The sequence below is a fragment of the Tiliqua scincoides genome, chromosome 1 (genome assembly GCF_035046505.1).
Source record: "Tiliqua scincoides isolate rTilSci1 chromosome 1, rTilSci1.hap2, whole genome shotgun sequence".
In the NCBI taxonomy this organism is placed as follows: Eukaryota; Metazoa; Chordata; class Lepidosauria; order Squamata; family Scincidae; genus Tiliqua; species Tiliqua scincoides.
Genome location: NC_089821.1, coordinates 15,189,011 through 15,211,804, shown reverse-complemented (window position 1 = coordinate 15,211,804; position 22,794 = coordinate 15,189,011). Strand labels below are relative to the sequence as shown.

The window sequence follows — 22,794 nt, the reverse complement described above, 5'->3', positions numbered from 1 at the left end:
ATGATAGTGGACAGATCTTCTATTATTTTTAGTAGTGTGAAGACTACTTTTAATAGATTGGTACTAAACTATCAGAGAATGTTTGCATTTTGCACTTTAATTAACTTTACCAAGTAGCAATGCAGTATGAAGTTCATAACCATAAGCAATCATTCTGCTTCAAATGATCATAGAGGTTTTAGAATAAATGTAATCAACATACAAAAAGAAAAAGAAAAAAAGAAAGCAAACACACTTCAGTTTTTCTAGCTTGAACAAAAGTGAATGATCAGAGTTCAAAAAATAAAAACCAACATTTAAAAATTCCTTAATATTTCCTTGGGTTTAAGATAAGAGCATTACAGCTGAATGGCCCAATTGCATATCAGGTCTATAAAAATAATCTACATTTTAAACTTTCCTTACGGTAAAATAAAAGCATTTTGACTTGTACGTGAATGATATGAAATCATGGGCTAGTTGTTTAACAGTTATTGACTGACAGAAATAAACAAATATAAGTGTGCACCACTCAACAACAGGGATATGTTCTCTTATCCCTGTTGTTGTGTGATTAAGTCATTAAGTGAACATTCAGTCCAATCTGTTGCCTTTGTTGTGTAAATAGACACTCCCTGCCAGACACTAGCTGGCTGCACAGGCTACTGGAGATTGATAGCTTCTTCTTTGCATTAAGAGCCTCTCTGTTGTGTAAACAGACACACTGCTGCAGGCTATGGAAGACGCGATTGCTTCATTAAGAGTATCTTTATTGCATTTTTACCACTGTCGTATATGTGGTCCATCATTAAGCGAGTGGTTGTTAAGCAGCGCATGCCTATACTGTGTTCTCACTTTTCATTTTATATCTCAGACATAGGTACATTCCATGTATGACATAGAAAATATTCCAACATACCTATCTGTTTTTGTGCTGGAGCACAAACAGTGATGGCTGTTGCAGAAGTTGACATGCTGGATGATGTTTTAGAGGTTTCTGATGTGGACACTTCAGTTGACTGTGGCTCAAAAGAAGCAGGTTTAGCACTGGATGCTACCTTGGAGATCACAGTACTAAGTGATGAGAGATCAAGCACTGTTGGCCGTAGCCTGCCTGTGATATAAGCAGCTAGTCGATTGGCTGGATGCAGCGCTCCCATCTGTCCCAAAAGCAATTTGGCTTGAGGATAATTTTTACCATTAACCTGCAATAAAATGGGAGAAAATGCTAGGACTTGCTAACTCCACTCTTTTCAACAATGGCTGGGATTCAAAGAGAATACATTCATATGATTCAGTGAAATTCATTTTTTTCTTCGATCAAGAATGATCGAAGCTGGATGCAGTATTCTTGCTCTGTTATTAATTTCAATAGCTTAAATGAAGATGGCCTTTCAAAGCTAGAAAAGAAACCTGACAGTTTTAGTTGTATTATCCCAGGAGAGATCACACAGCAACCTCTTAGGAGCTTGTATTGCAGAAACTAAAAAGTGTACATGTCCAGAAAACATTCTGTCAGTAGATACTGCATGGTTCCTGAATGTCTGACATTTCTTGTCACAGACATTTATAACACCAGCGCAATGCAGGAAACAAGTTTGTCCCAAAAGTTCCCCTTTATTTACTGTTTTATGGTGCTGTGACAAAATGTGGGATATTTAGCCTGTGAAAATAAGAGATCCACTTCAGGAATAAATATGGATAAGAGATTATTTGCATTGCAATCCTATACATCTCTTCAGAAGTGATGTTCCATTGTGCTGAATGGGGCTTACTCCCAGTTAAGTGTGCACAGGTTTGCAACCTTTTAAAAAACAAATACCATAGTCTTTCGGGACTGAAGGTTGCCAATACAAAAAACAAAAAAGGGATGAGAGTCATAGCTGTGGTCATTATATAGTACTTGCTAGATGCTACTGCTTTAGCCAATTATTTTTTGATTCTTACATTTTTTGAAAACTATTATGCATGCCTTATTTTTATTCCTGCCCATTTCTGTTAGATTCAGGGCATTCTGGAGACAGGCAACTAAACACATGTGCTTGGTGCTAGATGTCTGCCTGGTGAACAAAGAACCAGATGAGTATGCCTATTGTACAGGACTGATGGCAAAAAGTCACAGATCCAAAGGCCAGGGCACATATCATGGAAGGCCATGATTCATTTGAATCATGTAATCACCCCGCCCTCCCAAATGATTCATGGAGTTCAACACTCCAGATCTTAACGAAGACCTTAAAAGTTAAGTGGTGTTCTCACATCTCACAAATAGAGATGGAAACTTCTAGCACCATATCCTGCTGGAACAGCACAATTAGTGGACTCCTGAGTTTGGGAAAAACAACAAAGAAAAAACTTCACACCTCCAACAGTCCTCACCAAATGCATGATTGAATTCCAATGCGGAAACAATCCAACACTGACTATCCAACTCAGTATCACACCGTCTACTGGGTGAGAAAAAGATTAGCAATTGAAGACCTTCTCATCGAGTAACCTCACATAAAAATCCCACAGGCTTGTCAGACAAAAATCTATATGTTTGTAATGGTTTTGTACTAAGGACTGCTCAGGGCTATGCTATTCAACACTTTTATTAAAAAAACACTGATGCACTTCTCTGAACTTTAGAGAACTCAAGTTCTTATGATGATGTTTTAAAATCACGATAAACCAGTGGTTCTCAAACTGGTGAACTGCAACCCACCAGTTCGTGTAAAAGTTCCCCCATCCCTTTCAGGGAAAGGAGATAGGCAGCAATGTAAATCCCCAGAATTGTGTTGCTAAAAGGGGAGCAAGGGGGGGTGATTCACTCACACAGGGCTGCAGAACGTTGCAGGAGGTGCAAGGAGCCCTGCACAGCCCTCTGCAGGACTCCCCAGGGCTTGGAACGTTCAAAAACAGCAAGCACAAAGCACTTCCTGTTTCCTGGAGGTGCTTTGCACTCACTTGTTTTGAACGTTCCAAGCCTCAGGGAGCCCTGCGGAGGGCTGCGTGGGGCTCCCCGCACCTCCTGCAACATCCTGCAACCCTGTGTGAGTAAAAGCACCCCCCTCTTAGCAATGCGATCCTGGGGATCATGTTGCTGCCCTCGCCTCTACCCTGCAAAGATTTACTTAGGGAGTAAATCTCCCTAAAAGTTTGAGAAACACTGCCAGAAACCAATACAAATATTCATTCTACAACCCAATCCTAACTAAATTCCCACACCCCTAGCCGATGCAGCTGCACCAATGGACTGCATGCTATATCCTGAATGGGGGCAGTTCACTACCTCCATTGCCCCAATGGGTCTCCTTGGATCTATGCCAGCTGTTGCATAAGTCCAAGGACAGCAAGAGAGAAGAAAAGAAACAGGGTTTAGGATCTGGTGCACATTTCCTCTCATACCAACTCCAGCCCAGTCCCCTTTTGGCCCAGAAATGCCAGTGTTCCTCTCCCTCCCTGCCCAATTCTGCCCACTGCAAAAACCGCTGCTGCAAAAGATTGTTGCCATATAGCCACTGCGACAGTGGAACTGAATACAACTGTTTCGAAGGCCATAGTTGGTTTGCGTGGCACTTGTTTCACATATGTAGCTTACTCAAAAGAAGGAATTCTTCAATTAACCTGTAAAACACAAATACCACTCATTTCTGTCACATGTTAACCCAATTACTTAGGTGTCACATGTTAACCCAATTACTGTTCTAAAAAATTTCATGAATATATTTTCTATAATAAAAGGTAGAGAAACCCACCTGAATCAAGCATGATGGATTCAAATCTGACTGGTATGTATGAGCAGCCAAGTTTCCTGCAGGAGAAAGTCCAGCATAAAAAGGCAAGCCTTTTTTCCTTTGCTCCCGTAACATGCCAGGTGTTAAAAATGATATTTTTTCTGTCCTCTTGCATGGTGATAGTCTATCATTTGGAGATTCTGAAACTGAGATACAAGCTTTTTCATCCTTGTTTTGGCAAGATGGCATAGAGATTTTCACTCGGGAAGAATAGATGGGTGTGTTCCTCTCATCCCAGGTTTTGGTCGCAGATTCTAGATCAATAACAAAATTCCCTACTTTGAGGGACTTTGGCATCTTACTCTTCACATGCTGAGATAAGATGTTCAAGATCTCATTGCGATCCTCCTCCCAGTTACAATCAGAGACTATCTCAATTAGTTTGGTGGTCCCACCTGGAGTGGTGTGATGTACATAGGAAGTGGATGGATCATCCGCATTACAGGAAAACCACCAGCTTTTTTCTGGAAAAGAATAGAAAAGATTTCTGGAGTACTGATTTGCAACTTAATATCACTGTTATATTATCTCTATCCTCACCAGCGCAAGAAGTTAAGTAGACCATAGCTTGGAGCATTGTTTCCCCTTTGTAACATCTTGGTATTAAAACGTAAGCATTCTAGTTTCCCCATAGCTTTCCAGAATTCATATATCACATCATGCTCTGTAATATCTAGCTAGTCATGTCAATGAGCTAGATAAGGTCTGACTTTTTTTTTCAGTCTCAAGAGAAAAATATTTGCATTTGTCAGAAAGACACATCAGCTCTCCCAATCAAATCCCAATCTCCAATATTCTGGTTTCAAAGGCAGAATGACTATGATGTACAAAAGGTATCATCCTGTAATTAGGGTGTTCCTAATTACTTATTTGCTCCAAACTACTTAACCCAGCATGGTTATGGATTCTGAATTTACCAGGAACTACACTGGTACTTTGTTTAATACTGATACCAATATAAAAGTTAATGATAGTTAGACCTTCTGGTTTAAGAATTAGCTACTACGCCCATGTTTCTCAAGAACGTTTTGAATGCTGGGTTCCATTTCTGAGCTCACTCAATGTTTTGCCCCACACCAACTCAGCATCAATCATCAACATGATCTGTAAGTGACTAAGCAAAGTTCTTTGACCAAGCTAAACTCTGTTTTCCTTAGTGATTAAAATCATGATTTAATGACATTAAGAAAGGATCCAACACTCTTCCCTAAAAGCACAAGATAGAGAGATGTACAATGCACCAAATTCCCACCCTGGAATTTTCTTGCTTTTTTCTTGAAAGAGGCAGCAGTGGTTGCAATGCCAACTCACAGTTACTGAGAAGAAAGGCTTAACTAACTAAATGGACACCTCCTGACTTACAACTTAGGTGTTCACATGCCGCTGCCACCACTTTGCAACTCACCCAACAGTTTGAAAACTGAGGGGTTATAAACTAAAGATTTTAATCTTACGTCCAGATCCAGACTCTTTATCTTCCTCCATTTTAGGGGGTTGAGGCTCAGGATTATGCTCCTGGGGACGAGACAATGAATAAGAAATGTGAAAAGATGACCAAGTTTGAGACTAGGAAAGAAATTCAAGAATATGTCTTTTGAGACAGAGTTCAAATCCCCAGTACTCAAATGGGATGGACCAAGAAATAAAATTATGGTACAAAATTCCCTCTCTTGGAATATTTCACTTATTGAACAGGTACTTAAATGCTAACATTTGATGTCTGCGCAATAGCAACATTAAACAGTTAACATTATTCTTACTGGGAAGATATATTTACAGTAGAATAAAATTTTACCTTTTCAGTGTTTTGTTCTGAATTCAACAGGCACTTTTGCTGCTGCTTTTTCTCCTGCTTCTTATGCTCATATATTCGAACACGAGCACAGGTCATCTTACTTTCAAAATACAAATAGACAGGATCTTTATCTTCCTCTCGAATCTATAAGCCAAGATAAACAGACTTCAAATTATGGGAGAGCACATGAAAAGTCAATGTTATTACTTTCTTTCTCCACTTTAATCATTATGGTGTGTTGGCATCCTTCAGTCTCGGAAGACTATGGTGTCACGCTCTGAATGGTGGTTCTGGAACAGTGTCCTCTCCAATGCGTGAAGCCTGGGTAAAGTAGGTATGGAGGATAGGCTGTTACCCATGCAGCAAATCCCCCCTCTCCATGTCGCTGAAATGGTCCAATGGAAAGGCAGAGGCCAATACGGTTGGTTCCAGCGGCGTTGCAGGAGTTGCCAGAACATGACTGTGTTCAGCCATGAACTGCCTCAGGGACTCCGGCTCCGGATTTTGCCTCGAGGTTGACTCCTGAAGCCTTTTCCATAACTGGATGTAGCCACAAGGCAGTGGAGGTTTGGGATCAGAGTTTTCCTTCTCTCAGATGAGCTGCCTTCCCAGGCTAAGGAGTCCCATCTACCCGGTGGCTGTTTAGTCACCTCTTACGACAAGTACAGCCAAACTGAGGGCCTATTCTCATTAAGTACTTGGATAAAGTGCCAAAAGGAGAAGTTACTTTCGAAGATGAAGGTTACAGCTTCCAAAAAAAAAAAAAAAAAAAAAGAAACCAAGTTGCTTTCTATACAAAAAAAAGTTATAGGGCACACACTAGTGCACTGCCACATTTCAGGTTTTCATTTACCAGATTAGAGAGTTCTCTCCAGTGAACTGATTAGTTTTATCTGATTGTGGATCTTGCCGATTTTAGATACAAGGCACTTTTCATATATAAGCATAATCATCATCTGTGTATTTCTCAAAGGAAGAAGTGGTATGTTAGACTTTATTTAATTTCACCTTTCAGCAACTGTTTAAAAGAATGCACTTTTTGATACAACCAAAAAATTTTTATATCTAGAAGCATTTTGTTCAGAATGGAGACTGATAACCTCAAATCTAATAATTTAAAAGAGTAGTATTTCACTTTTCATTTATTCATATTACCAATCTTTTGCAAAAAGTATACCATGCAAAAATAATTTCCTATTTAATGTATGCATTTTTAGTATGAGCAGCTAAGAATCTAAAATACAGGTGTGCGTCGCTTAACAACGGGGATGCATTCCCACATCCCCGGCATGAAATGATGCCGGACATTAAATGACATCACCTGTTTTAAGTCTTCAAAGTGGAGAAGACTTGTGCTCCCCTTGCCTCCAGAGGCTTTTCTGAGTATCTGCACACTAACTCAGCTTTTTCGGCCAAAAAAGTCGTAACTTCTGGTTTCCTTGGGAAACTGCAAGTGACAATTTTTTTTGCCTTATAAGGCATTCTGAGGCCTGCACGTGAACTACCTCTGTAGGCTCAGAAAAGCCCCCAGAAGTGAGGGAGCATAGCTCCTCTCAGCTCCAGAGGCTGGGGGGAGAACAGTGATTGGCAACAGGCCACATGGACAGTCGCATATGTGGTCCATTGCTGGTCAGAACATCGCAAAGTGACGTTCACCTGTCGTTGAAATGGTTTATATATGGTAAATTAATCCATAGAAAGTGTGATGCACAAAGATCCTTTGTCTCTTCAAGCCACAATTTTTAAATTCCTACAACACATAGTTAATTTGATTTTTCTGAAATCCAGTCAGCTTGTATGCCTTACCAAGATTTCCCATACGAAACACTGTATCAAGAAGACAAATTTCACAATGTTCTTGCTAGTTCTTTCTGCCTTGCTTCCCATCTTTATTTTTTAATTACAGTTTATTTAATTGATTATAAGTTTATGTATTTCTATGTATACTTGGGAGCTGTCTTGGTGATCCCTTACTGGAACTGAAAGTCAGCATATAAATATTTTAAATAAATGTTAATATAGTGCTACTGCAGTTTATTATTTAGTGCCATCACCAACTCAAAATTTTAAACCAATTACTTGCCATGCTAAGCCATTAGACACTCCAGCTGCACTGTGCAGAACAATGCAAACTGAAAAATTAGGGGAAGTGAACACCATCTCATAGTTTTCCAGAAAGAGAAATTATTTTCTCCTTATTGCTTCTCCTCCCAAAACAGTCTGCTGTGGTTCTCTGCTGGTATACAGCTCATACCTGCAAAAACCAGCAGGAAAACTACAAGCAAAAGATCAAACTGTTCTGCGAAGCAACAGGCCAGGCTGGTGAAACAGAAATACATTTGGATGAAATGACTCCATACTGTTATTCAGTAAACAGAGCTAACTAACTGGCAGGGATGCTGTCGTCTCCGTCTGCCCCCCACCAGCTGCATAACTGCAGTTTGGAGGAACTCGCAGCCCAATTCTGAGCTGCCCAGCACCCAGACAAGCAGCAGCACCAAAATGGCTGCTGCTGCATCCTATGCACACCGGGCAGCCACCAGCATCTCCTTGGGGGAAGGAGACAGTCATCCCCTTTCCTTGGGGAAAGATCCAAGTCTCGCAATGGGGATCAAGTATGCAGAGTTGAGAGGCCCCATGTCAGGCCAAGAGGCCCGACACAGGGTTCTGGATTCCGCATCTCACCCCCTCCAGTCCCGCTCCCTCCCCCTGCCCCGGAATACCTTGTCCCACCCTGACTAACTTTTCCGTCATCTCTTGTTCTGGGAGGCGTGCAGCAGTCCTCCAACTGATGCTGGCTCAGCGCAGACTGATGCAGAACTGGCGCCAGCACTGACCCAGTACTGAATGTTGCAGGTGCACCTTACAGCACATTTGCGACACTCAGCACTGGTGGAGGGCTGGCTCAATGAGCTCAGAATTGGGCTCTCAGTTTTTAAAAGAAGAGAGGCACTCTACCCAACAGTGGACCTGCCATGGGCAAAATTTGGGAGTGAATATTCCTGAACAGGTTTTCTGGCACAAAGCTCTACCCAGTCAGCTAATCTGATATTCTGCAATGTGTATCGTCATTACACAGAATACCCTAGGAAAGCAAGGCCCTCCTTAACTCACTTTTCTGTGCTTTAACTTGGAAACAAAGCTGTGAAGGTAGATAAAGCAAGATATAGGAACAGGTAGAATGTACGAGGTTCAGACCTTACTAGTTTTCCACTGTGACTACTGCAACTTCCCTCTTACTGGACTTTTTGACTTCTATTAAACCCTACCTATCTTCAAAATGCTGTTCCCAGAATTACCCAAATTTGCTTGCAGTTCTGACCACTTCAAAACAACTAATTTTTAAGACTCAGGGCACAATCCAAACCCCTTATGTCAGTGCTCTCCAGCACTGACATAAGGGCAGTGCAGCTCTGAGGTAAGGGAACAAGCATTCCCTTACTTTAAGGAGGTCTCTGTGAGTAACACCCAACTGCAGGATGCAGCACACATCCCATTGGCACTGCTATACCAGTGCTGGAAAGCACTGACATAAGGGGTTAGGATTGCGCCCTTAGTTCCTTTTTCACATTTAACAAAGTCAATAACATTTATTGATTTCTTTTTTAAACATTTCCTCCAAATCTTTAAAAATCTTAATTGCGTATTTACACAGGACCACCAACGTGGTGGGGTAGTGGCAGGATAAATAGAGGAAGAATATGCTATTATTTCATGTACTTGGGCTTAACTGCAGTGGGGTTAGGGAGTAGGGGATCTGGACAAGATCCACAACAGAGTTGGAAGAAAGTCAGGGCAACAAGAGTAAAGCACTACACTCCAAGAACTGATTATCCTGCTCATAAAATATAACATTTGTTCCCATATTCATTCCTCCTTTTCTTCTTGCTTATCCTGAAGTTTCCCAGATTTTAAAAGGCCTGTGCCCCTTTTCCGCCTCCAGCCTCTTTCATGTGCAAATTCTTCTCAGAAGACATCTGCAGCTGACCCCTCATTTCCGTCTTAAAAATTACAGAAGGAACATCTACACCTTGCCTGTCTTCATTTCAACCCTCATGGTGATTTTACAGACAAGAAGTGTAATATTCCTCATTTCTTACCACTGGATTGGGTTTGGGTGTATAAACTCGCCCTGGTTTGGCTCCACTGGATGAAGACTTAATGCCATCAGATGAAGGCTTGTTATCAGAAGGGAAAACTTCTGGCACAGATTGCATTATGGGTTTTGTTGGTTCAGCAGCAGAAGGTGTTGGGATGTACATTGGTTCAGGATCCATTTCCCCATCAACTTTTATCCACAGTGGAAAGCTCCTGACAGGCGTTTCTGGCTCTGCATCACAGAAAGCTAGAAGAAAGTTGTTGATTTTCCTGTGAAGGATCTCTGATACAAGTTACAAAAAATATTCTATAAAGACATTGACTAAGTATAAATATTACAATTTTTGCTGGGGGAAAAACTAGGGAAGTCATATCAGAACTTCACTCATCTGTTTGAAGGTGGCTACAATTCTTAAGAGAGTGAAAGCAGGAAATGGAAGGACTGATTGTGAACAAGAATGAAGAGGAGAGGATTCTATGCTAGATTTGTTGTTTAAAAATACTGCTATAGCACAGATTTACTAATTAATGTCTACCATAATAGATGAAAAGGGGCCAGTATAGAAGTGTTTTAATATTCTGTTCCACAGTTTCAGGTGTGGACACTGTTCTACAAGACAACCAACTCATTAAAATTAATAGCTAAGCACACAATAAAGCATAGTATATTTCATGCAGTTTCTCTTAATCTAATTCTAAAGGAGCACCGATGCTACACACAGAATATGGGAAACTTCCAAGCTTAAGGAATTTATGTCTGGGATTGGACAAGGGCAATGCTGTGGAACTGGAGGGAGACACAAACTACATGCATCCAATTCTTTCCACTTATGTCCTTCTACTCAATTTTACAGTTCCCAAAACAACATATAAATTAAAATACCAACAATATACTGTACTGGAAAACATTTAGTGCAATGGCTCCCAAACACCTACAGGGATGTTGAGAACCATGTAAGTAGTTGCAGGGGAGAGATGAAGGCAGAAACATGATCTCCAGGAGCATGACACAGGGACAAAGGGGGGCTTTTTTAACCTACCTGGTGGGTAGTACTGGCCTTCTTGGGAGTGTGGGGGGCCCATGGATGCCTCTGCAAGGCAACTGAATATCTAAAAATGGAGATTGTGACCCACTTCTGGTTTTGCCATTGCAAAGTGGGTCATGATCTCTATTTTTAGTCAGTCATAGGCTTGAGGAGCCCTGTGGAGGTGTTCACAGACTCCCTGCACCCCTCCCCGGTGGTCAGTGCTACCCACCAGGTAGGTGAAAAAGCCCCTTGGTTGCTGCAGCAGTGTGATTGCTGTGGTGCTGCCATCCCTGCAGGCCATTCCCCTTAAGGGGAAATGCACTGCTTCCAGTGTGACCCAACAGTATGGGACCCACTGATCTAGTAGGAAAATGAATAAACTCTTAACCACAGAGGTAATGTTTATAAAGGTCAGGCAAAATAAAAGTGTTATCACCATTCTTTTAGAGGGGTCAAGGACACAGATCAGGAGGGGTTTCCCTTCTGTTCCATTCCTGGAATGGAACCCCCATGAATAGAAGAGCCCTGCTGGATCAGGCCAAAGGCCTATCGAGTCCAGTTTCTTGTATGTCACAGTGGCCACTAGATGCCTCAGGAAGCACATAAGACAATAAGAGACTTGCATCCTGGCATTCTGATGTAGCCCATTTCTAAAATAAGGAGGTTGCACATACACATCATGGCTTGTGTATTTTTGGATTTTTCCTCCAGAAATTGGTCCAATCCCCTTTTAAAGACATCTAGGCCTGATGCCACCACCACATCCTGTGGCAAGGAGTTCCACAGACTAATTATAAACTAGGTAAGGAACTTTTTTTTACCCTAACTCTACTAACACTCAATTTTAGTAGATGTCCCCAGGTTCTGGTGTTGAGTATGGGAGAAAAGAACATAGCTCTATTTGGTCTATCCATCTCCTGCTTAAGCAATTTCTGCCCAATGTTGCATAGACACAACAGGGATCAAATGTGTACATCTGTAAACTGGGAAAAAATGGATTAATTTTATGTGTCTCAATCATGTTCCCCCCCAGACGCCTTTAACGTGGGACACCCTGTATGTTGATTTTTTAGTGTCTGATAAATGACGTCATGACTTTTATTTTGAAATTCTAGTTTATGTGCTTGGCAGGAATTGCCATATACATAGCAACTTCTCGGTTCTGGTGGCCCTGTGTGGGATGAGGCAAGAAGGTGCTTATAAGAGAAAACATGTGGAGAGCTGCCCACTAGTGACATAGAGATCTGGGTATCCAAGAAAGGAAAAAAAAAATCATGCACAGCCTGTGTCGTGTACTTTAAAAGTCTTACACTGAAAGCTAATGAGAAGATGAGTGGCTGTTGAATTGAGGGCCCTGCTAGTTGGCAGAGCAGCTTCAAGGGAAGTTGCAGGAAGACAAAGAAAAAGAAAATAAGGCTGCATACTCTAACCTCCTGTCCTACCTCCCACATAAAGAAGGTGCTAAAGCAAGTAAAATGGACCCAAAGAGATATTTACAATACAGTACTTTTTTCCTGAAACATACGCTACTGTAAAATCACTTCATTTTTCAGATGAAGTGTTTCAGAATAAATCCCCTGTAAAAGCATGGGGCTTTTGAGCAATTGGTAAGATTATTAGTAGCCAATACTTACTATATTCCATTTTTTTCCTTCTCTTCTTATCTCTTGCTTTTAGTTTCCCTTGCTCTTTCTCTATTGCTTTCTCCTGTTCTGGTTGTTTTCTGCTGTACAACTTATGCCTTGCTTGCATAGACTTATCCAGGATATTCTTGTGCTTGAAGCCTCCTTTAACAAGGACCACTCTTCTCTTTAGGCAAGTGCAGCCAAACATGCAGTCCGGCTTGCGGCAATGAGTAGGCTGACGCTTCTCAAGAGCTAAACTAGAGCAGACACAGCCAAGTCGACAAAAGTCATTGTTGCAGGGTGGTGCTCGCCTTTTGACTATCTTGTGGATAGGTTTGTTTTTGAGTGAAGCCTAAAGGGGTTATAGATACATATTCTTCTCAAACATTTGAACAAACATCTGTATTCATACAAATGAAAAGTAATGACCACACTGAGGCTTCCTGAACTGAAGTATTTTTAGTTTGTTCTCAGAGACCATGTGAAATAATTCTAAAACACTATGGTTAAGTATAAGTGCACAGTCTGTATTTTAGAAAAGTAAAACCTGAAAAATCCCAAAACGGTATAACATTCAGAAGCACATGTATTAAATACAGTTTTAATTTAAGCACCACCGGAGGCCAGGATTAAAAACAAGCATGCCAGTATTTCCACATGCACAGAGAAGCTTTGGACTTCTATTTCTCAGACAACCACTTCTCATAATGCATACCCACACTTCTGGAATTTTAGGGGAACTTCAAAATTTTACAGCTCTGGTCACCAGATCTCAAAAATATTATTACGGAGCTGGAAAAGTTGCAGAAAACAATAATAAACAAATAATAATAAACAAAATGATCAGGGTGCTGAAGACCTTTTCTTTTGAGGAACAGCTATAGTACTTGGGGTATTTAGAACACTGGTTCCCAACCAGGAGGTTGGGACCCCTAAGGGCAGTGGTTCCCAAACTGCTCAGGAGGAGGAGGGCTTAAGGCAGTGATACAATCCCCAATATCATACTGCTGCCAGGGACAAAGGGTTTTTTATTTTTAACTTACAGAATGAAGCACTGGATTCCAGGGGGTGCAGGAAGCCCTGTGGAGCCTTCTGAGGTCTCCCTAAGCCTCAGGGTAGTTAAAAAAAAAAGTAACTGGAAATCACTTCCACTTTCTGGTTTCGCAATCTACATGAGCCTCCTTGGTTCTGTGCCAGCTTAGTTCTGTGCCAGCTCAACATTTGTTCCCTTAACCCAAGGAGACTCCCAACAGTTGACCCAGCCCCGCAGGATACAGCGGTGGTGATTTTGGCACCAATGTGCTTTGTGGCAGTGCTGGGGCATAGGACTGGGTTGCTAATCACAAGATGTTAATATAAGACCAGCTGCATAAAAACATGGATGGATGAGCCATGGTGTAGGCTTCCTCATGAGGAAGCTGCTTGAACCATTTACTAATGAGGCTATACTATATCTCCAAAACTACACATGACAGAGCAAAACGGATGCCATTTTTGGAATTAGCACCCAAAATATACCCAGGAATTGGTGTAACGTTTAAGGAAGCAAAATGTATGTTGGCCTATGTAATCTACCAGTAGTTGTTACCTAAGAACTGTACAATCTCTAATTTATTAAAAACATAGCAAAAGATCATAAGATACATTCTTATTCTTTTTAAATACTGGTTTTTGCCACCATTTTGTAAACACTTTCAGAGTAAGTGCACTGTAAACAATATACCAGTAAAACAGTGGTTCCTAACCTGGGGTTAATGTACCCCCAGGGACACTCAATAGGATCTTTAGGGGTACTTGAAAAAGAATGGAATAATGGCAGAAAAAGATAGGTAGTGCTCCAGAATACATTGCAGGGTTAGCAAGCAGGAAGTGAGGTAGCTAGTTGGCTGTGAAAGCCCCACCAATAGCTAGTTTTTGGTCATCATGTATGAACCAGTGATTGAAAATCAGCACAGTAAAAAAGCTGAAACAGAATATGGAAAGTGATCAATCACCAAGAATCTTACAGAACACTTCTGGTGCAAAATAGTGCAAAGGCATAGTCTTCTGTTCTTCAAACAGATAAAAAGAGAAAATACTGTGATTAATACATGGAGTATGGGTTTTCATAGAGAGGAGATAAGGGCTTATATAATTAATTACAAACATTTTGCTAATATGATGGATACAATTTATGGGACTAGGCTGCCAAGGGATATGCAAGTGAAAAAAGTTGAGAACCACTGCAGGAGAACTATGAATCAAATCCACCTTTAAAGTGTCTGGTGTGTTAAGCCCAAAGCTCTATATATAACATACAACTTATAACACATAACTGGGAGTGTGCAATTCAATTCACAGCAGAGAGATGAACAAGTGCAGCTGCATATATTTGCAACCCTTTTTACTCAGACCCAGTGCTTTCCATGGGTGTTATTCTTAAGTAATGGTATACTGAATTGTAGCCTGGGACTTTGTTACAAATGGAAAGGAGGATCCCATCCTCGTGTTGAAAAAAAAACATACCTCTTCTAAATGCAAGCATTTGCAAAATGGAACCAGGCTGCAGCAGCATTTGCAAAACGGAAGGAGGAGAATAAAAGGTTAACGTTGGCTGGAATTTCCCAGGGAGGTTACTATAGAAATAAACAGCCCTCTAATGATTTCTGAATTGCTTTTAATGATCAAGTGGTGCCTGCTCTTGAAATGCAACTGATTGAAATGAAACTCAGGACAAGATGGAGTTGAAAAGGTCTGCCTTCTGATTGACCTCAGAGATAAGGCAGAGGTGATAATTTCAGCTTGATACTTGGCAAAAATTTGTCGCCCTGTAGGCGACTATCTATGGTAAGTTCTTCTATTTAAACCAGTTCAGTGTGATTTGGGACAAAATCAACTTTAAATCTAACATTTTTTTGTATGGGCTGGACTGAGATTCAAAGCTTCCCTCTAAACCAGGGGTGGGCAATCTTTCAACTTAATAGATCCTGGACCTTTAACAATTGTGTAGGAGAGAGAATTTCAGAATCTGCGAGATTCTGTGAGATGTCATCTGTGAGATGACAAGCTGCACCTGCCGAAATTATCCTTCTATAGAATTGTTAAAGGTCCAGGATCCCTAAAGTTGAAAGTCTGCCCACCCCTGCTCTAAACCAGTGGTTCTCAAATTGGTGGGTCACGACCCACAATTTCATGTAAAACTTCTCCCATCCCTTTAAGGTATGGGGGAAAGGGGAGGATCGCTTAACTAAGGGGGGTGAGGAGGGGGAGCATTTACTTACTATGGGCTTCTGCAAGCAGCAGGAGGTGTGGGGAGCCCCGTGCAGCCCTCCACAGGACTCCTCGAATGTTAGAATATTGAGAAACAGTGCACACAAACCACTTTTGGTTTGCAGGAGGTGGTTTGCGCAGTTTCTCAACATTTTATCACTGGGAAGCCCTGTGGAGAACTGAAAGGGGCTGCCCACACCTCCTGCTGCTTGCAGAAGCCCACAGTAAGTAAAAGCACCCCTTCTCACCCCCCCTAGCGACGTGATCCCGGTAACTGAGTCACTGCCCTCACCTCTCCTCTGCAAAGACTTACTTAGGGAGTAAAGCTCCCTAAAAGTCTGAGAACTAATGCTCTAAACAACACTAAAACCACAGAGTGATGAGGAGAGGGAATAAGGCTCCATGGAGAGGAGGAAGGGAGCCTGGAAAAGACAACAATCTTTTCCAATGAAGCAGTGGTTCCCAAACCTTTCAGCACTGGAACTCACTTTTTAAAATTGCACACCATCAGGACCCACCTAGCTTTACAATAAAGAAAAAAAGTATTACTAGCTCAAATCTTTTTACTGTACTAAAAAAGGGGGGCTGCCTTCTGGAGCATTTGTTGAGCTCCACGTTCATCAGATTGGGACCATTCTGGTAGCCTTGCACCCCCCTTCGCCTGACCTTCTACAGGAGCCAGGGCACATTTGTTTACTCACAAGTAAACATAACCATGTAGTTTAGTTTCGCTTTCCATAGGGCTCATTACATTTGTCAGCTTGGAGAGAGGGACTTCCTTCTCAGGTGTTTTTGGGGCGCTGTGTTTATTGGATCGGGACTATTCTGGTGGCATTTGATTCCTCTTGGCCTGCCCTTTGCAATGGACCAAGCCATGTTTGTCTATTCGCGAGTAAGCACATGGTGTGGTTCAGTTTAACTTTCCATAGGGCTCAATACTTTTGCTCATCCACTATCAGTTTGTCAGTTGCAGCTTTGTGACCCACCAACTATCAGGTCATGACCTGCCAAGTGGGTGGCAACAAACAGTTAGAGAAACCCTGTTCTAGAACAGGGATGCCCAAATCCCAGCCCAGGGGCCATTTGCGGCTCTCAGGGACACCCAATCCGGCCCACCGGGAGCCCCCAGTCTCCAATTAACCTCTGCTCTGCTGGAGACTTGCTAGACCTCTCATTGGCCCAACGCAACTGTTCTTTAACACAAGGGACAACTGTTTGATCTCTTGCATGAGCTGCAGACCGAATTTTCTCTCTGCTGCTTGCTGTTTCATGTCTGTGAAGCAGCAGTGGCAGTGAAGGAAAGGCCAGCCTTGCTTTGCAGAAGGCCTTTTTGAGCTATCATGAGACCTTAATTCACTCATATAAGTTCCATCACTAATATATTCATTTATGTAAATTTATTTAAATTTTAAATGTGAATTAATTCCTTTTCCCCCCAGCCCCTGACAGCGTCTGAGAGATGATGTGGCCCTCTGTCAAAAAGTTTGGGCACCTCTGTTCTAGAAGATAGAATCCGTTTCAAGAATATTAGCACTTTAATTATTGCTGACAATGTTCACAGAAGTGGCAAAAAAAAGATGCACTGCCCAGAACATCACCAGCATTTCAAGTGCTCATGAAGCCATTGCCACCTGCAGAAACCCAACTTTTAAAAAATTAAAAATCAGAAAAGAAAAAACCTCACAACCGCCTCCAACAAGGGTATGTACCTCCTTCTCCTCAGCAGGTAACCAAGAATTTTTGCACATTGGAAGATATGCAGTGGCTTAATGATAAGACAAGTGTAGTATAAAAGACAGGCTGCATATTTTGACTTATTGGCCCTTTTTCCCTTGGGGGGCATTTCCTATAGCCCATGAAAATCCTCCCCCCTGTGTGAATGGAGCTTACCATTCTGCCAGGCAGCCTCCTATCTGTGTCTCTGATCGCCCCCAAACTTGTGCGAGCCAGCCACTTCCGTGTTCTGTTACCCCAGTAGGCTTTCTGTCACATTCTGTTGCCCCAGCATGCTCAGATATGGTGGCCAGCGCAAAGTTTGGGGATGATCAGAGGTACAGATAGGAGACCACCCAGTGGAACAGTAAGCGCCATTTGTGCTGGGGAAGGGTTTTTCAGTGTGCAGTGGTCTCCAGTTTGGATCTCTGGCATAGCTGAATAGTACATCTCAAGTTAAGACTCTGCTTGTTAACTTGTTACAAAATCTATACTCTTCTAAGGTAGAAATAGTAGTTATGATGAAGGAAAACAGCATCACAGCAACTTACCTGAGCAGTGAGCAAAGTTGTAAGAGATAAATCTGCTCGTTCCTCAGTGATATAAGTCCGTGGCTTACCATCCCACAATGCACAATCCTCCAAGTCCATCAGTTTTAACTGAGTCTTAGATAAACTTGGCAGGCGACTACTTTGCTGTTGCTGCTGTGCCTGACGTACAGGGATCTGTTTTCCTAGCACATTTTCTTCTGCACCTGGTACCACAGAAGCATCTACTTCATTAGCTATTTGACTACTCGGCTGAGACTTCATGACTTTTTCTTCCAAGACTGGCAGGTGATGCTTCTTCTTTGTTACAACAGGTAAAGGCTGTGCAGGCTTATGGGGTGGCTTTCCTTTTCTTCTAGGGGCTGCTTGTTTTTTAGTCTTAATTTTTTTAGTGTTCGTTCTCTTCTTTTTAGAAACAGAAGGCACAGAAAGAGGCTTGAAGATATAAGAGTCAGATGGAGGGCCAGCAGATTGCTTTTTAAGAACACTATCTAGTGTTCGAACATAGCTGGTGCTTTTAGTTGGAAGCTGATAAACCACAGGACAACTGGATGTGCTAGGAGAGAATTCCATGCTTGTTTCCATCAGCTTCCCTTCATTTTCTAAGTATTCATCAAGCTTGTCACTGCAGAAGGCAGATCGGTTCTTCAAAGAACCTTCTAAAATGCTACCTGAATAATCACATAAATAGCAACCCAGTAAAAAAATACTGCCAATTTCATTACAACCATCTATATGTGTAGATTCTAGACATTATACATCTATTCATTCATCATACATTTTCTAAAACTTTCAGAATACCAGGCTAAAGTTTTAAGAATAGATGTATGAAATAGTTTTTGAGGCAGAAGACATTCTCCCATTATTATAAAGTCAATAAGGGATATTTGATGTGTGTACTCTTATGGAAGTCCTCCAGCTCCGAAAGCCAGAAAGCCAATTAAAGGAAATTTGTTTCATTATAGACAACTACAAAAATTAGGAAGTTCTTTGGTCAACTTCCCTATCTCTAGAAAGTGAAAAGGAGTAAGGAATCAATAAAAGAACGTCTGCTGCCTACTGGTTCAAAGTTTTGGAAGCAATGTAATATTCTTTAGCAGACACTTTGGAATACTATCCTGTGAGAATATTAACTTTCTTCAACAAAAGCTAAAAGATACCCAGCCAAGGATTCCATAATATTAAGAATGAAAATATATTATAGCTATTCATTTTAAACCCTCATTTTCTTGATTCTAGACATCTATATTGTGCATTATATTTAAACCTTTATTTATTTATGAAACTTATATTTAGCCACTTTGAATGCCCCTGAGGGGGTACAAATTTAGTAAATAAAAATAAGTAAATAAACAAACCTGCACTGTAGCTTAACCCATTTCTGCCCAGCCCACAGGTGTACACATTTGATCCCTGTTGTGTATATGCAATACTGGGCAGAAATGGCTTAACTCTGAAATTTCAATTTGGTTAAACTTAATTGGATTTAACTGACATTCAGAGGTGGTATTGCAAGATACCACCTACATTGCACCTATAGTTCCTTTTTTATACCCATAATTTTTCATAATTCCTTTAAGGTGACAAATATGTAGGGATATTAGCTGGAATTTCCAGTGGTCAGGAACTCTGACCTCTTTACAGAGCTTCTTGTTTCCACCCCACAGTCCCTAAATCCCTACTAATTTATCAATATACCTTAAAGCCTTCTTCCCCTCATGCCTCACAAATAATACAGTGTCACAATCCTTCTCCATGGTTCCCAGAGATAAATAAAGTGAGCGGTTCATACCTGTGGGGGATCTGTTCCAGGACACCCCCATGGATACAGAATTTGTTGGATAATTAAATCAGCGTGGGGTCCAGGAGGTCCTTTGAGGCCTTCCAGCAGGAGGCTCAGCCTCCCCATGCCAGAAGGCACTTTGCATCCAGAGGTCCACTAAGAGACCTCGTACAGATCTTGTTATCCACAGTAAATTTAGGAGCAGAACCTCCAGCCCTGTGGATATTAAGCCCCATCTGTACTCTTCAAATACACACAATACACTTAAAAATCTTTCTTACTTTCATTTTTTGAAGAACTATGTAACTTCCCACGCCATCCCTTTATTTTTGTGAAGTCATTTGTTTTCCCTGTCCTAGAAACAAAGGGAAGCCCAGTGTCTGGAAAAAGAAACACAGTTAAACCAATTAAATGCCACTAATAAGCTATGAAAAGTGTTTAGCCTTCAGAAAAGCAGATGTTTAACAGTGTCATACAAATGTGATTGCCAGCACATACTGGGAATGCTTCTTTAGAACATAGCTAGGAAAACTTCTTGGCTTATGCTCACACATTTGCAACCCTCTTCCCCATCTGACTTAAACAAAACCTACCCTGTATAGTTAGGGGCATCTTTGCAAATTTAAATTCACATGGGCTTAAGATGCATCTAAATCAGTGTTTCTCAAAGTTTGTCCTCTGCCGTACCATTTCACATGGTCCACCTACCGTAGATACTTGCCTATAAGTTGTTCTCACAGATAAGCTAAGGGCAGGTTTTTGTGCCAAAATTATGGAATTTTCTATGACCCTCGGAAAAGTTGGGGGTTAAACTTAAGGGGGTATCTGACTATAATTCTGTCTGATTTTACCTGAGGCCAGATCCTGGAAAAAACCTACCTACAATTGTTACCTAACTGTACAGTCTTGAAAGGAGGAGGAGCCAACAGTAGATGAAAAGACTTGTCTCCAGGGGCTCCTGGAGTCTGTTTTCCCCAAAAACTGAAGGTCTAAAGAGGATCTGAAGATCTTTATCAGGAGAGATCAGATCTTTTCACGGTGCAAGTACCAGAGATTTTGAAAGCCCGACCGGGGAGGGGGGCTTTCTTCTCGGAAACCTAATCGTCAGGGACAGTATTGGGGGAGGTGCAGTGTCTGCAATCAAGCTGCTGGCTCCGTGCTAAGATACCATATGGAACAAAAAGCATGAAGCGTAAAGTTTAAGTTGGAAATTTAAGATAAGTATGTGTTAATATTGTCCCCAGCTTGGCTAAAAGCCCTGGATACACTGAAGGGGTTAATGAGAAACTTTTTAAGGATGTTGAAAGTGCTCTTTATCTTTGTAGTGGAATAAATCAGTTGTGGATTATAATTATAAATATAATTTGGTGTGTGGACTAAAATCCAGAATTACTTGTGGACATAATTTTTATTAGGCTTGAAAGAGTTTTGCCTCCTTGAGACCGTTTCTTTCGTTTTGTTTTTCTCCATTAATCACACTGTTATCTGTAAGAAAAATTCAAAAAATGCCTGACTGAAAAAACATGGAAGTAAGGAGAATAATACGCTGTATTTAAATAATACTTTTAAAATATAGTAAAAGATCATAAGATACATTTTTATTCTTTAAATTCTGGTCTACACAAGCTTTCTGTAACACTATCAGAGTAAGTGAACTGTTAGCAACGTACAAGTACAACAGCGTCTCCCAACCTGGTGTACTTGTACCCCCCAAGGCACTCAACAGGACCTTTAGGAGTGCTTGAAAAAATTGAATAATGGCATAAAAAGGCAAGTAGTGCTCCAGAATGCCTTGCAGGGTCAGCAAGGCAGGAAGTGAGGTAGCTAGTTGGCTGTGAAAGCCCCACCAATAGCTAGTTTTTGGTCATCAATTCATGTATGAACCAGTGATTGAAATCCAGCACAGTAAAAAAGTTGAAACAGAATATGGAAAGTGATCAATCACCAAGAATTTCTCAGCACACTTCTGGTGCAAAACAGTGCAAAGGCAGAGTCTTCTGTTCTTCAAACAGATAAAAACAGAAAATACTGTGATGAATACATAAAGTATTGGTTTTCATATGGAGGAGATGAGGGCTTAGCTGCTTGGATTTTGCAGAGGTCTGTTTTTTTAAACACCAGGATGTCATCCTCATTTGAAACGAAGTGCCAGGCTACAATTCAGTGCAACATTGCTTAAGTATAATACCCATGGAAAGAAATGGGTCTACTTGGGAGTAAATAGGATTGCAACTGTATGCAGCTATACATATAGTAATTCCTTGTTGCTTGTCTCTCTATTGTGAGTTGAATTGCACACTCCCAGTTATGTGTTCTAAGTTGTATGTTATATGTTGAACCTCAGGCACCTTAAAGAAGGAATTGATTAATGGTTCTCCTGCAATGGTTCCCAACCTTTTTCACTTGCATACCCCTTGGCAGCCCACTTCCATAAATTGTACCCCTCATGTTAGCTAAATGTTTGCAATTAATATTAATATGGTGTTTAAAAACGGACCTCTACAAAATGCAAGCATTTGTAAAACGGTTGCAGCAAGCTGGCTTCAATTCAATGGAAATCAGGAGAAGTCTCAAGAGCAGTGAAAAAGTTAACTTTGGCAGCAACTTTCCCAGCCTTGGTTACCTTGGAAATTAACAGCCTCTAATTATCTCTGCATTGCCATGCCACTTGAAAAGCAACTTCTCTGGAGTTGCAACTTTTCTGCTCCCCTGAGTGACCTTGGAGATAAAGCGAGGCGATTATCTGAGTTTGATTTCTTGACAAAAATTTCTCCGGTATTGAAGTAAATGGCAATGATGTCATCACTAGTTACTTCTGAGTTGGGAGGCCAGGTGTGATGCAACAAACACCAGTAAGAGGCTCAGGGCGGACAGGAAGGCTTTTCCAAGCATCAAAAAGTATGCTTTGGAGTTCTGCTCGCTGAGCCAAGCCTCCTACTTGTTTGTTGCATTGTGTTCCTGGTCTTGTTGCAGGGCAGCAGATGTCCAGGGGTCCTGCGAGCACCACCAGACACCACCTCAAGTACCACTGGTGGTACCCATAGCAATGGTTGAGAAACTTTGATCTAAATCATAAGAGTTCAGCATCAGAGTGGCCTTATCTTATGGGACAATATAATTATATATAAATTCATTTATTGAACAGCAGTTTTGTTACAAAACATCAAAGCTTCAGTAAAATTAAACTGATGATGATT

The 22,794-nt window shown here is 41.2% G+C and overlaps 1 protein-coding gene across 6 annotated transcripts in view; it reads right to left on the bottom strand.

The window, feature by feature from the left end:
• Positions 1-22,794, bottom strand: part of MGA (MAX dimerization protein MGA) — an 83,673-nt gene that overhangs the window by 39,019 nt on the left and 21,860 nt on the right. For all 6 annotated transcript variants that reach the window (XM_066630835.1, XM_066630842.1, XM_066630850.1 and 3 more), the window contains exons 8-15: positions 19,879-19,977; positions 17,818-18,485; positions 12,314-12,656; positions 9,654-9,898; positions 5,554-5,697; positions 5,213-5,273; positions 3,720-4,222; positions 899-1,184 (exon numbers count right to left, since the gene is read on the bottom strand). In XM_066630835.1, the coding sequence (XP_066486932.1) occupies positions 899-1,184; positions 3,720-4,222; positions 5,213-5,273; positions 5,554-5,697; positions 9,654-9,898; positions 12,314-12,656; positions 17,818-18,485; positions 19,879-19,977 (2,349 nt within the window). The remainder of the gene's footprint in view (positions 1-898; positions 1,185-3,719; positions 4,223-5,212; positions 5,274-5,553; positions 5,698-9,653; positions 9,899-12,313; positions 12,657-17,817; positions 18,486-19,878; positions 19,978-22,794) is intronic.